Source organism: Pelophylax lessonae, assembly GCF_965119305.1.
Source record: "Pelophylax lessonae genome assembly, chromosome: 9".
NCBI classification, from domain to species: domain Eukaryota; kingdom Metazoa; phylum Chordata; class Amphibia; order Anura; family Ranidae; genus Pelophylax; species Pelophylax lessonae.
In genome coordinates, this window is record NC_138776.1 from 65,052,252 (window position 1) to 65,068,435 (window position 16,184).

General features: G+C 44.7%; 1 protein-coding gene across 1 annotated transcript in view; it reads left to right on the plus strand.

Annotated features, from left to right (window-relative positions):
* The first annotated feature begins 2,265 nt into the window (after positions 1-2,265).
* Positions 2,266-16,184, plus strand: part of DOCK1 (dedicator of cytokinesis 1) — a 696,032-nt gene continuing 682,113 nt past the window's right edge. The window contains exon 1 of the mRNA XM_082266717.1: positions 2,266-2,454. Within this exon, the coding sequence (XP_082122843.1) occupies positions 2,409-2,454 (46 nt within the window). The 5' untranslated portion in view covers positions 2,266-2,408. The remainder of the gene's footprint in view (positions 2,455-16,184) is intronic.

Genomic DNA, 16,184 nt, shown 5'->3' on the forward strand with positions numbered 1-16,184 from the left:
TTATATATTTGGTTATTGAAGATATTTATTATTGCAAGCGCTGTGTTCTCTTGTTTTACTACAGATAGAACCGGCCCTCTGAGGGCTACATAATGCTGATGCGGCCCGCGATGAAATTGAGTTTGACACCCAGTGGCGGCTGGTGCTCCAAATTTTTTGGGGGGCGCAAAAAGAAAAATGTAATAGGTATTGCTTTGCGGCAAAAAACGCGGTAAAAAAATTGCGTGACTTTGAGGTGATGGTACAGGCATGGCACAGGTGATGGTACAGGCATGGCACAGGTGAAGGTATAGGCATGGCACAGGTGATGGTATAGGCATGGCACAGGTGATGGTATAGGCATGGCACAGGTGATGGTATAGGCATGGCACAGGTGATGGCATAGGCGTGGCACAGGTGATGGTATAGGCATGGCACAGGTGACGCACGCACCGGCATCACCCCCCATTGCGACGTCAGCGGGGTCAGCAATCGGATGTCCTGGATGATGATTGGTCCAGGCTGGAGACTGGACCAATCACAGCCAGGATATCACGAAAGTGGGGGTGTCCTAGCGCTATGACCTGCGCCCAGGTTACGCCCCAGAAGGCAGCCAATCGGCGCCTCTGCTGGGTCGTAAACCCCACCCCCCCCCCATAGCCACCACTGAGACCGGCGACCGGGAATTTTTTTTTTTTTTTACTTTTTTCTCTTTTTAATCTTTTTTTTTCTTTCCTTTTTCTAGGGGGGGCGGCGCCCCGGCGCCCCCTATGCACAGGCCGCCACTGTTGACACCCCTGCTCTAGGGTCTCTGCTAAAATATATATATATAATGTTTGGGTTCTAAGTAATTTTCTAGAAAAAACAAAGTCGATTTTTACATGTAGGAGGGAAGTGTCGGAATAGGCTTGGGAAACAGGTGACTCAAAAACTGTACCAAAAACGCTGTGGGCCATTTTTAAAGCCCTTTTAAGGCGCTTCCCATTCATCTCAAAGGAGAGGGGCGTTTTTGGGACCCTTTTTTTATAGCTCTCCAACCATGCTCCAAAGATGATGCATGCAGGATTTTTTTCACCGCACTACCTCAGTGTGAAAGCATTCATTGATTTTAATGAAAAGCATTATTCTTGAGCTTTTCAGGCGCTTTTTTTGACGCAAAAGCGCTTGAAAAACTCCTCAGTGTAAAAGGACTCTAATGGCCCGTACACATGACCTGAAAATCAGACAACAGATCGTCCATTTTATTTTTTTTTTTTTGTATGTCAGTTCCATATCGAAAATGGAGTTGCTAATGTTATGAAAATTCTTGTAGTGCCGGTTCACACTCTTGCGGCTGCGGCGATCGCATGTAATATCGGAGCGCACTGCTCCTTCATTACATGCGATCGGCTGTGCGGTGCGAATTCAGCCATACACTTTGTATGGCTAAATTCGCACTGCACCCGCACAAAAGTCGCACATGACCCTTTTTTTCCAGCCGCATCAGGATCGGATCGCACAGTGGTTCACACTTGTGCGATCCGATCCTGTGCGAACTGTAAAGATCGCACTGCGATATGCGATCAAACTGGGGGTGTCGTTAACATTTCATTGACACCCCCAGCATATCGCAGTGTGAACTGCCAAGGGTGCGTTTGTGATGCGGGAACAGGCTGCGAATTCGCAGCCTTCCCGCATCGCATAAGTGTGCACAGACACATCGGCCAACATGGAGGCGAGTTTCCAGACAGAAAAAATGAGAGCTCAAAGCCTGTAGGAGCCGCTTCTTTATACTTTGAGGTGCAGAGTCCTAACAAAACAATAGAAAACTCTTATTTTTCCTGTATATATTCCTATTGGAAATCCTTCACCACAATATGTTTACATTGGGAGAAGCAGAACGTGTCTGGTCACCCTTAGCAACCAAGCAGCCGCCATTGGTTGCCATAGGTAACGAGCCTAGTTCCTCACAGGGGTAAAATGACTGTGAGGTAAAACTTTTGTCCCTCACTGACAGTCACCACATTCCCTTCTCTTCCCTCTTCTCCCGCTTCCAGCCCTGACGTCACCCAGGCCTCACGTGACTCCCCTCCACAACAAACTTCTCGCTGCTCCCACCCCCCAAAAAAAAGGGGGGGCTGGAAATGGCGGCCTGAGGGAGGGCAGAGTCCAGTGTCCTGTCCGCTCACACCTTGTGTGCCGCTCCTCCCCGCCTCCAGGAAATCCCTGACACGCCAGCCGGGCCGGGCTCCCCTCCTCCTCCTCCTCCTCCTCCTCCTCCTCCTCCTCCTCCTCCTCCTTCTTCCTACAGATCACAAAGTTACATTGTAATCCTCCTCCTCCTCACTACTTCTTATTCTTCTTCTTCTGTTGTTCCTGTGGGCTCCGCGCCGCCTCCCCCTCACAGAGCTGGATGGTCCCGGGCGGCTGTGACCGGAGCAGGGAGGACCATGACCCGCTGGATCCCCACCAAGAGAGAGGAGAAGTACGGAGTGGGTGAGTGAGAGCGGCCTGGGGGGGGGGGGGGGAGAGAGCACTCCTCTTCCTTAGGGGGGTTTGTACATGGAGGGGACTCCTCATCACTGCTTCCTCATTACTATTACTGGGGGGCACTCCTCTCCCTGAGGGGGGATAGAGAAGTCTGTACATGGAGGGGACCCCCCATCACTGCTTCCTCAGTAAGGGGGGGGGAGACTTCTGTACGTTTAGGGGATCCCCCATCACTCATTCCTCATTAGTATGGGGGGGGGGGGCTTCTGTATGTTGAGGGGATCCCCCATCACTGCTTCCTCATTAGTATGGGGGGGGGGAGACTTCTGTACATTGAGGGGATCCCCCATCACTGCTTCCTCATTAGTATGGGGGGGGGGACTTCTGTACATGGAGGGGATCCCCATCACTCATTCCTCATTACTATGGGGGGGGGGGGGAAACTTCTGTACGTTGAGGGGACCCCATCACTGCTTCCTCAGTATGGGGGGGGGGGAGACTTCTGTACATTGAGGGGTTCCCCCATGACTGCTTCCTCATTAGTATGGGAGGGGGGGGGGGCTTCTGTACATGGAGGGGATCCCCATCACTCATTCCTCATTACTATGGGGGGGGGGGGAACTTCTGTACGTTGAGGGGACCCCATCACTGCTTCCTCAGTATGGGGGGGGAGACTTCTGTACATTGAGGGGATCCCCCATGACTGCTTCCTCATTAGTATGGGGGGGGGGCTTCTGTACATGGAGGGGATCCCCCATCACTGCTTCCTCAGTATGGGGGGGGGACTTCTGTACATGGAGGGGGATCCCCCATCACTGCTTCCTCGGTATGGGGGGGGGAAGACTTCTGTATGTTGAGGGGATCCCCCATCACTGCTTCCTCGGTATGGGGGGGGGAGACTTCTGTATGTTGAGGGGATCCCCCATCATTGCTTCCTCAGTATGGGGGGGGGGGGAAGACTTCTGTATGTTGAGGGGATCCCCCATCACTGCTTCCTCGGTATGGGGGGGGGGGAGACTTCTGTATGTTGAGGGGATCCCCCATCACTGCTTCCTCAGTATGGGGGGGGGGAGACTTCTGTACATGGAGGGGATCCCCCATCACTGCTTCCTCATTAGTATGGGGGGGAGACTTCTGTACATGGAGGGGATCCCCCATCACTGCTTCCTCATTAGTATGGGGGGGGACTTCTGTACATGGAGGGGATCCCCATCACTCATTCCTCATTACTATGGGGGGGGGGAAACTTCTGTACGTTGAGGGGACCCCATCACTGCTTTCTCAGTATGGGGGGGGGGAGACTTCTGTACATTGAGGGGTTCCCCCATGACTGCTTCCTCATTAGTATGGGAGGGGGGGGGCTTCTGTACATGGAGGGGATCCCCATCACTCATTCCTCATTACTATGGGGGGGGGGGAAACTTCTGTACGTTGAGGGGACCCCATCACTGCTTCCTCAGTATGGGGGGGGGGAGACTTCTGTACATTGAGGGGATCCCCCATGACTGCTTCCTCATTAGTATGGGGGGGGGCTTCTGTACATGGAGGGGATCCCCATCACTGCTTCCTCGGTATGGGGGGGGGGGAAGACTTCTGTATGTTGAGGGGATCCCCCATCATTGCTTCCTCAGTATGGGGGGGGGGACTTCTGTACATGGAGAGGATCCCCCATCACTGCTTCCTCATTACTATGGGGGGGGGACTTCTGTACGTTGAGGGGATCCCCCATCACTACTTCCTCGGTATGGGGGGGGGGGAAGACTTCTGTATGTTGAGGGGATCCCCCATCATTGCTTCCTCAGTATGGGGGGGGACTTCTGTACATGGAGGGGATCCCCCATCACTGCTTCCTCATTAGTATGGGGGGGGGGGGGACTTCTGTACATGGAGGGGATCCCCATCACTCATTCCTCATTACTATGGGGGGGGGGGAAACTTCTGTATGTTGAGGGGATCCCCCATCACTACTTCCTCGGTATTGGGGGGGGGCAAGACTTCTGTATGTTGAGGGGATCCCCCATCACTACTTCCTCGGTATTGGGGGGGGGGGGCAAGACTTCTGTATGTTGAGGGGATCCCCCATCACTACTTCCTCGGTATTGGGGGGGGGGGGAAGACTTCTGTATGTTGAGGGGATCCCCCATCATTGCTTCCTCAGTATGGGGGGGGGGACTTCTGTACATGGAGGGGATCCCCCATCACTGCTTCCTCATTACTATCACTAGGGGGGAGGGAACCACCATCACTGTTTCCTTATTACTATCACCGAGGGGTGGAGAGACTTGTAAATACGGATGGGACCCCCGGGCTCCTATCACTACTTCTTTATTACTATCACTGGGTAGTCTGAGGAGGACTGCCAACTGCTGCAGAACCTCTTAGGTGGGGGCCGGTCCCTGTGTCTCAGTTCTCCCTTATATATTTATGGTGACACTTCCAGGTCCTGTGTGGATGGCCTGCATTGCCCATCACTTCATACAGCTACATATACATTGATCCTGGATGAGTAGAGGCCTCAGCTTGGGAGCTGCTGCAGAACCTCTTAGATGGGAGCTGGAAGTTGGAGCCAATCACTGTATCCCAGTACTGTCTTCATGTTTATTGTAGCCTTTGGGATTTATTTATTTGTATATAAACACATTGTAGCACATTGCATTTATTTATACATTGTAACACTTGGCATTTATTGTAAAACTTCTGGTCCTGACAAAGCTAAGGAAGATTGGGAACTACTGCAGAACATCTTAGGTGGGGGTAGGTCCCTGTGTCTCAGGCCTTTCCTATCTATCTCTATATCTCTCTCTCTCTCTCTCTCTCTCTATCTATCTATCTATCTATCTATCTATCTATCTATCTATCTATCTATCTATATATATATATATATATATATATATATATATATATATGACACTTCTGAGCCCTGTGTGGATGGCCTGCATTGCCCATCACTTCAAGCAGCTGTGTATGCATTCATCCTGGATGAGTGGAGGAAGTTTGAGGTTTGAGTTGCTGCAGAACCTCTTAGATGGGAGGAAGAAATTGGAGCCAATCACTGTATCCCATGTCTTCCATGTTTATTGTAACATTTATTTACTGATTTCTTAAATAGAAACACTTGGCATTATTTATGTATACATTAATACATTGTAACACTTGGAATGCAGGATGCGTCCTGTCCTGACAAAGCAAAGGAAGTTTGGGAGCTGCTGCAGAACCTCCTTAGGTGGGTGGGGGGGGGGGGGGGGGAGATAGGTTAATGTGTCCCAGTTCTGTCCTGTATATTTATAGTTATACTTCCAAACCCTATGGGTGGCCTGTATTGCTCATTGCTTCATGCAGCAGAATGCTTTTTATGTTGCACTTCCTACTGATCCAGTTTAGGTATAGAAAGTCTGGGAGATGCTGCAGAACCTCTTGTTTAGTTCTACCTACATAAATATGAGGACCCTTTTAAGTCATCTGTCAAAAGGCCTGCATTGCCTATTATTTAGCAGATTGTTGTTGATGGTGGGGGGTGTAGTGCAGAGTCGTTCTGGACTGAACCAGAACTGGATTACTTTATAATTCACTTTTTTATGTCAGTGGAGTAAAGTTGATGTTTCATGTTGGGTCTGCACTCGTTCTATGACTTGTGATCCTGAATAAGCATAGGAAGGCTTAGAGCTGCTGCAGAACTTCTTAGATGTGAGGAGGAAATTAGAGCAGATCACCGTATTCCAGTATTGTTTTCAAACTTTATTGTAACACTTTTTTATTTTTTTATTTCTTTGCACATAAACAGTACAGTTGGCATGCAGGGTGCTTTTTTTCCAGAGAAGGCAAAGGAAGTTTGGGAGCTGCTGTAGAACCTCTTTAGCGGGGACAGGTCATTGTGTCCAAGTTCTATTCTATGTATTTCTAGTGACACTTGTGAGCCCTGTGTTTTAGGCCTTTGCTGCTCTTCAGTACATGCAGCAGAAAGTCATTGATGGTGGAGTACAGATAAGTTTTGGTAATAGGCCACCACAACTAAGCTGTACTACCCCCCACCATCAAGGACTATCTGCTACATGCACAGATGGGCAATGTAGGCCCGGTTTATTAATAATTAGAATTTGTTTATAATTCATAATTGTTTCAGTGGAGTACATTTTATGTCTTATGTTGGGTCCATTCTAGTTGAAGTTTGTTATTCTATTTCTGGTGTTACTAAAAAAGTGTAGACCATCTAAAGATTCTGCAGAACCTCTTAGGTGGTGACAGGTCATTGTGCATGGTTTTCTCTTGCATATTGTACTTCGCATTCCAAGTACTCAGGGTGGCTTGTGTTGCCCATGAGTGCATGCTGCAGATCGCTGTTGATAGTGGGGGGGGGGGGGTAGAACAGATTTGTTTTTGTGTGGGCCACTGCAGCAAAGCTGTACTACCCCCACCATCGGCAGCAATCTGCTGCATGCAATGTAGGTTTGGTTAGAAATCAGATTTTGGTGCAGTAATTTCCTATTCTGTTCTGACCCCCCCACCCACCAGAACAAAGCGGTCAGCACTCTCAGCCATTGACTGCCAGCGCTGATCGGATGCCGATCTGCAGACATTTTCCACCAACTGTTCTGGTGACAGTTTTATCAGACGGTGGGAAAAACTCTCAACAATGACCCTGATGGAAGGAAAAATACTTTTTCTGCTTGTGTGGTTGGCTCACTGATTTTCCCAGAAGTCTGCACTAAGACACAAGACAGATTTTGAGCATCCCCTGGAACAAAATGTCATTTTTGGTGAGATACTCTCAAAAGGAAATCTCATCTAAAGGGATGCAGACCACACCGCTTTCCTCATTTAGAGCCCTGCAGGTCCAGCAGCTGATTTGATTGATAATTATAAAATCACTCCCATACAGATTCACTGAGCACATGGACACCGATAAGCAAACCACTATTTCTTCATAATAATCCTTGTAATGTACAGAGATCACCCAGAGGGGGATGCTTTTGTTTAAATAAATAAAAAAAAGTTGAGTTAGGCCTATTTCACACGGGCGTTCCGTATGTCCGTATATCACCCCATCCGTTTGCGGATGATTTAGGGACATAATGCATGTCAATGGGATTGCGGATGTCAGCGGATGACCATCCACTGACATCCGATTTTGTGCCCTTTCAGTTCTGTTCTGTTTTTTGGAACGGAACAGAACCCTATTTTTCTTCCGTTTAAAAAACGGAAAGGACGCAAAATCGGATGTCAGCGGTGTCATCCACTGACACCCGCAATCCCCATAGACTAACATTATGTCCGTATATCATCCGCAAACGGATGAAAAAAGTGACTGAACGGACGACAAAAACGGAGTACCCATGTGAAAGAAGCCTTACTCATTAGGAATAGGAAGGCTAGAAACCTTGTCAACTTTTTGTCTGTTTCCATTTTGCAGATTTTTACTCACTTTCTAAATAGGTGTCACCAGGACAGGAAGTGAAGGGAAATCTCTCTTAAGGAGAGCCCTTAATAGTAGAAAGACCTGACTGGAATTCTAACCCCCCCCCCCCCATTCCATCCCACACTGGGGGGGGGGGGATATTTGACTATTGATGCCTTTTAAGGCCAGGGCTAGCTTGCTCACTTGTTGTTGTTTGATGTAGCAGAGTTCTAATGTTCAGTCTGCGGTTGCTGAAATTTTTGGATTTTGTTAGTGTAATGTCACCTAGCAGAGGACTTTGATTGAGTTGCGGCAGATTGATATTGATAGTGGGATAGTTAAAGCAGACCTTCACTCTCTCAGAGCCGGTTCACACTACTCCGACTTGGGACACGACTTGTGTGCCCTCAAGTCACTCCAAGTCTCTTGTCATCACAAATTCAATGTAAATGAATCAGAGCCGTCTTAATATGCACTACTGAAGTCGCTCCGACTTCAGAAAAGGTTCCTGTACTACTTCAAGGCAACCTCTATCCGACTTGTGCACATAGACTTCAATGGGAGTCGCCTCCAAGTAGGATCCTTATTTATTTTCAAGCGACTGTGATCAGACTTTCCAGGAAGAAGAAAAAGATTAGCCAGGCATTCCCCACAGACAAAGTCGCCTCTCTTCCCCAAGTCTCTTCCCCGTCACGCTAAAAAGTCGCTCCTTCATGGGGCGACTTTCTGGTCGCGGTAATGTGAACCGGCTCTAAATCAACACTGTTTTTAATCTTTCTGCTACTAGCATTAGTAAATGGATCAGGAAGAATATCATATATATTTTTGTTTTAAACCTTCTTTTTTTTACATTTCTTCAGTTACTTCCTGCTTTTCAGGCCTAGGCAAATGTCATACATCCCAGGAGTCTTCGGGAGAGGAGGAGGAGGGGCTTTATCAGCTGAGCACACCCTCCTGCCTGAATGCCTGAGCTAAGTAAGGGCAGATGGTTTCCAGGAAGTAAATACTACATGAGTCATCCGCCCTTACTCAAGATGACCATGGCCAAAAATGCTAGGGGGTGTTCTTTAAAGTAATCTCTTGGCAAAATAAAGGATGGGAGAGTTGGCTTTGAATATTACAATTTTTTAGCGTTTTTGGTTTGTGGTGCAGATGTAGTTCTGCTTTAAGAGCTGGCATAAGCCACAAGGAATATAATTTGTCATTCATGTATCCTATATACTTCGGTCTAGGAAAGGTGAGGGATCATGATGGCTCTGTATGATTTTGATGCACTGCTAGTGATCCTGGAAAAGTTTGGAAGGTGCTGCAGAAGCTCTCAGACAATAGAAAAAGAAGATAAATAAAGCTGTGACTATTGATTTTTTGCATTGTCATAGTATTCTGTGTCACTCGATGTTACTATTTTAGGATATTTACGGTAAACTGAATGGTTAGTCCAGTTATGATTTGTTGATGTTGTCTGTATTGTGGTCAGGGTTCATGCTGAGGCCTTGTTAGCAGTGCGGGGAACAGACTGGCAATCTCTACCTTAGGCCTTCTGTATACAGACTTCTGTTATGGAAAAGAACAATGTGCAAGCCAATAAGAAGTAATTGCAAAGCTTTCAAGTAAAGCATTGAACTATTTAAGAAGGAAGTAAAAAGAAAAAGGGGGTGGGGGGGGTGGGGAGAGTCCAGGTTGGGTTGTATTGGAAATCCATTAACAATGACTGGGCTGACTAAACCACACACGTGAACACTCTCCATAGGTGTAAAGTCAACCGAGTTCCAAAACAGATTTTAAAGTAGAAGTTCAGCTTAAAACTAAAGCTGGCCATACATTATACAATTTTCTTTAGATTTACCTTCAACTATGTAGTACAAAGGCCTGCCTACTTGGATACAATTGAAAGTGTTATTTAGTTTTGACCTCATATTATGTGGTTTTTGGTAAATCCAACAGAAAATTGAGCATGTGTGGTCAGCCTAACTCTAAATCTACTGGCAGCCACATTCTAATACTTATCTATCTAACCCTGTAAAGCAAAACTTTTCTGCAGCCGCTCCGGTCCGGTCTCCAAGGGCGGATGCTGTGTAGAAGTGACAGCTGACCAGGGCTGGGAAGTGACATCACCCATAGAGTTACTATGGGGCTTCCATTTATGTCTACCTCTTCTACGCACTCCCAACACAGAGAAGCCACCGCTCAGCATGGGACCAGTCAATTTAGAGTTAGTTTAGCCTAAAACTACCGTAGCTACTTTAAAGTGATGTTTAACTACATCCTTATTCTCCTAAAATATTCCATATAGTATACATCTCTATCTAGTTTTTATGATATTATTTTGCTGTGATTTTCTACCTCGTTAATCCTCCATGAGCTCCCAAACATCTCTTTTCCACCCTCGCTTCTGTTTTTTATGAACCAGCAATGCACATTAGTTTAGTAGGGATGGGATCAGGTGTGTTTGGATCCTAGCCCCCAATCATAGGCAGCGTGTGTATGTGCAGCTGTGGGCCAGGAAATGACTCGCAGTCTGATTGGTAGAGTGAGGGTTTTCTGGCGGGATTGCTCTAGTGGGTTGGGACTACCTTCTGAACAGGCCTGAGCCCATCCCTACACATTAGTTGCAGCTGTGTGCACTGCTGTTTGCACGCTACAAATCCCATAACCCGTAATACCTTGCATAACTGCTTTATTCTTTCCTTGCACCTGGCTTTGGTTTCAGTAGTACATTTTTGTTTGCACCTTTCTTGCCCTTTTCACACATTTTTTATTTTTTTTATTTCTGATTTTTTTTTTTTTCACATTCTCCAAATGGATACTGTTCATTTTTACTCATGCATTTATAAGGAGTTATTCATAAATGAATAACTTCACAGATACTTTGGAGGTACTACCTCTAATACTACATGGAGACTATATTTCCGGGGGACACTTTTTAGGCACCCGTTCCAAACGTGGGTTCTTATCACCTCCGCTCCCTTAGTGACCCTGGTTCCGCAATACTGCATGTTCTGGAACTCTAGCCCCATGTAAGTAATTAGGATTGGATATTTCCTTCCTTCCTCATTTGATCTTCCTTTTTGATGTTTGAGTCAAAATACTAGATTATATTGGTATGTGCGTCTTTTGCAGACATGATGGTGCATCTGCTCCTGAGGAAGTGGCCAAGAAACGCGTTGAGCACTGCAGGATGCCCCCAAGTTTTTATTTATTATTTTATATCTCTATGTCCTATCTATCTATGTCCTATCTATCTATGTCCTATCTATCTATGTCCTATCTATCTATGTCCTATCTATCTATGTCCTATCTATCTATGTCCTATCTATCTATGTCCTATCTATCTATGTCCTATCTATCTATGTCCTATCTATCTATGTCCTATCTATCTATGTCCTATCTATCTATGTCCTATCTATCTATGTCCTATCTATCTATGTCCTATCTATCTATGTCCTATCTATCTATGTCCTATCTATCTATGTCCTATCTATCTATGTCCTATCTATCTATGTCCTATCTATCTATGTCCTATCTATCTATGTCCTATCTATCTATGTCCTATCTATCTATGTCCTATCTATCTATGTCCTATCTATCTATGTCCTATCTATCTATGTCCTATCTATCTATCTATCTATGTCCTATCTATCTATCTATCTATGTCCTATCTATCTATCTATCTATCTATCTATGTCCTATCTATCTATCTATGTCCTATCTATCTATCTATGTCCTATCTATCTATCTATGTCCTATCTATCTATCTATGTCCTATCTATCTATCTATGTCCTATCTATCTATCTATGTCCTATCTATCTATCTATGTCCTATCTATCTATCTATGTCCTATCTATCTATCTATGTCCTATCTATCTATCTATGTCCTATCTATCTATCTATCTATCTATCTATCTATCTATCTATCTATCTATCTATCTATCTATCTATCTATCTATCTATCTATCTATCTATCTATCTATCTATCTATCTATCTATCTATCTATCTATCTATCTATCTAATCTATCTATCTAATCTATCTATCTAATCTATCTATCTAATCTATCTATCTAATCTATCTATCTAATCTATCTATCTAATCTATCTATCTAATCTATCTATCTAATCTATCTATCTAATCTATCTATCTATCTATCTATCTATCTATCTATCTATCTATCTATCTAATCTATCTATCTAATCTATCTATCTATCTATCTATCTATCTATCTATCTATCTATCTATCTATCTAATCTATCTATCTAATCTATCTATCTAATCTATCTAATCTATCTATCTAATCTATCTATCTAATCTATCTATCTAATCTATCTATCTAATCTAATCTATCTATCTATCTATCTAATCTAATCTATCTATCTATCTATCTAATCTATCTATCTATCTAATCTATCTATCTATCTATCACAAAGGAGCAGATGCTACTGGTTAAACGTAATTGTAGTAAGCATGATGATTTATATCAACCAGTCGTCCATTTTTAAAAAAGATTTTTACAAAAAGGTTACAGAAAGGAGTTTTTAGATAAAACATTTAATGAAGTGGCGTTATTGCCTGAAGAATTTGGGACCCTAAATCAAGACTAGAACCAAACCAGCATCAATGAAGTTTTATTTCTAATTCCCATTACCAATATAAGGATATTGAAAATATGTTCAAGAAACATTGGTATATCCTTGGTATGGGCAAAGATTTGGAACCACTTCTTCCAAATATCCCCGGGTTCATTTATAGAAAAGCCCCGAATTTTGGTCACCAAGTGGTTAAAAAAATCTTGGATCCACCTGGCCAACAAAAAATACTTATTGACAAAGTTTTTTTTTTCCCGTGCCGTAAACGTAGCTCTTGCAGGATGGTACAGATTAGTAATAGAGGTAGAACCTCTATTAATAATGACAATAAGACTCGATTCACACTAGAGCGACTTGTCAGGCGACTTGTCAGCCTGACAAGTTGCGGTCCCTCGCAGTCCATTGACTACTACAGGACCCGTTCTAATAGGAGCGACACAAGTCGCTCCGACTTAGAAAAAGGGTCCTGTACTACTTCGGGGCGACCTCGGAGCGACTTGCATAGACTTCTATTATATGAAGTCCATGCAAGTCGCGCCGAAGTTGCGGTGCACGGGACTGACAATAGTGTGAATCGACTCTAAAGAATTCACTCTAAATGAATTTATTGCATGTAGCACAACACATGTGGTTTATTATGCTGTCCATGTGATCTATTATGTTGGGAGAACTAAAAGACTATTATGAATTTGCAAACCGAACATATAGCCAATATTTAAAAAAGGTTTTTAAAAAACATAGTGTCTCACTTCACTTTAGAGAAAAACATAATAGGGACCCCTCACTTTTATGATTTTGTGGGATTGATTGTGTCTACCCGTTTGCCAATATGAGAATATTTGGCATATACATCTGGTGAGTGGACAACTGAAAGGGGGCGATGACACTGATATACGCCGTGTGGTGAAAAGTTTTCACAAAGATCTCCTATGTGGACTTTTTTATTTATTTTTTGACATGGACTTGTTTGAATTTCAATCACATTATATATATACACACACTCACAAAAGTGAGTACACCCCTCACATTTATGTAAATATTTTATTATATCTTTTCATGTGACAACACTGAAGAAATGACACTTTGCTACAATGTAAAGTAGTGAGTGTACAGCTTGTATAAGACCACATTCACACTGAAGCGGCACGACCCCGGGGGCGACCTGTCAAGTCGCGTGCACCGCGACTTGCATGGACTTCATATAATGAATGTCTATGCAAGTCGCTCCGAGGTCGCCCCGAAGTAGTACAGGACCCTTTTTCTAAGTCGGAGCGACTTGTGTCGCTCCTATTAGAACGGGTCCTGTAGCACTGCATGGACCGGGACGGACCGCGACTTGTCAGGCTGACAAGTCGCGGTAGTGTGAATGGAGACTAACAGTGTAAATTTGCTGTCCCCTCAAAATAACTCAACACACAGCCATTAATGTCTAATCCACTGGCAACAAAAGTGAGTACAACAAATGTGAGGGGTGTACACACTTTTGTGAGATACTGTGTGTATGTATAATGTATAATTTGTAACCTACCTATGTACCTAATATGAAATTGCTATCACACATGTATCTACTGTAATGTGCTTTATATTTATGACAATAAGCATGTCAAGATGCATTTTCTACTTGAATATCCGTCGCTTGCCTCATTTAAAGTCCCAAACTTTTAAAATCCCATATTCCATCTTGGCAGCGAGCAAGAGAGGGTTCATGCACAGCTCGGTCTGCATTCTCAGCATCCCTTGATGTTGAATGCATATCTGTGTTCATATGTGGGGAGTTGCAGTATGTCATCCCATGCCCACTGATTAGGATGACCAAAGACCCCGCATCTGGAATGTTTTTGCACAAAGCAGCCCTGATCCTCTTCTTCTGGGTGCTCCAGGCTCCTCTAGATTAGGTGTCCCCGCGGAAAGCTGCCTCCATGGGGGCACCTGTATGGGCTCACTCCTGAGTCCCACTGCTCCATCCATTGACACAGACAGCCCCCGCTCCAATGTCACAGGATTTGATTGACAGCAGCGGGAGCCAATGGCAAGCCAATAAGGAGAGAGACAGTGGCTGGAGCCGCTGCTTGTGTACATGGCTGGATTAAATCTGGGGCAGGAGGATGTCATTCTTGTGCATGCCCAGGAGCTACCGTATTTTCCGGCGTATAAGACAACTTTTTACCCCAGGAAAATCTTCTCAAAAGTCGGGGGTCGTCTTATACGCCGAGTATATCATTTTCAAGGTACCTTCAAGAGAGGAGATTGGAGCAATGCAGGGACTTTTTCTTCTATTTCGGGCCCATGTACATTATCAGCGCCGCGTCGCATGTTCAGGAAGTTCTGTCTGGCGGCAGAGTGATCTGACTGTCATGCACTCGGTATATTCGGACTACGGTATGTGAGGTGACTCGCAGGGAGCGGGAGATTTAAAACTAATCCCGATGGCGGCGGGTAGCATGGCACTGGCAGCACACAGTGAGTAGGGACTAAATGGATATTGTAATGTCTTAAGTACCGCACTGTAGAATCCTCAAAGTGCCTTACAATGATTAGCATTAGGACACAGAGCACTAGCTGTTGCATTACTCTGTCAGTGTGCTACATGGCTTTTGGGTGCTAACTTTGTTAATTTATAGCTGTACTGAATGATAGACTATAACACAGTTTAGCAATAACAAAATGGGTACCCAAAAGCTATGTGGCACACTGTGACAGAGCCATGCAGCACCTAGTGTGCTGTTTGAATGGTTATCTCACTTTCTTACAGTACCTTGGAGGCATACAAGAGATCTGAGAAAATGTTTTTCAATGGTGTTGCCTTGCTTCGGAAGGGGGATAGTCTTATATGGCGAGTATATCCCAAAAGCAATATTTTAACTTGAAAAGTTGGGGGTCGTCTTATACGCCCAGTCGTCTTATACGCCGGCAAATACGGTACTCATCCTGGCACACAGGGACCGGGCAAGGAGCTGTAAGCTGAGCTGCACTTGCTCAACTCATTTTACATGCCAAGGAATGCTGAGAGCAGGCAAGTGTTTTTTATTGAGGAAGGGGCATTGCATGTCTCTTCTGCAGTAAGGTGGCAGCCTGTTTGCAATGTATAACAGCAGAACTTTTGTCACCCTTTAAGTATGTTGGTGCTTTTCATTTTAAATGGAAGCCAATGCAAAAAAACTGAAAAACGCCTGTTGCTGCGCAACATGCAGCAATGCACTAACGTGTGTTGCAGTTTGCTGACAGCAAATGGTGAATGCAACATTTTTGACAGCACACCACAGAACATGCCGTGCTGCCGCACCCTTCCATTGTTGGGTGTATTGAAGTACCATTCTGAATGAATAGCAATGCATCACGCCAATGTGTTTAACATGCGTTTCAGTAACGTATGCCTTCCTGCAACAAGATGATGTGATTGCATCCATGGATCTCCCATTAAGATTAGGGAGTTTAACCTTTCCAAACTGGAGTTGCTTTAGGCCCCGTTCACACGTGCAATTTTGTATCCCTGGCAGAAACGGTGCGAATTAGCTCGCAATTCCAAATGGTGCTAAAATTAGTGATCGACCGATATCGTTTTTTTAATACCAATATCTGGGGGTCTAAAAGACCCCAAACCCCTCCTCTGCACTGAAAAGCATTCAAAACGCCAAGTTTGGCTGTTTTGAATGCTGTCAGTTTTTTTAATTTGGCGTCGAGTACCCGGAAGTGATGTCATGACGTCACTTCCTGTTTTTTTACATGGAGACCCGATCAGAGCCGAATGTGGCTTTGATCGG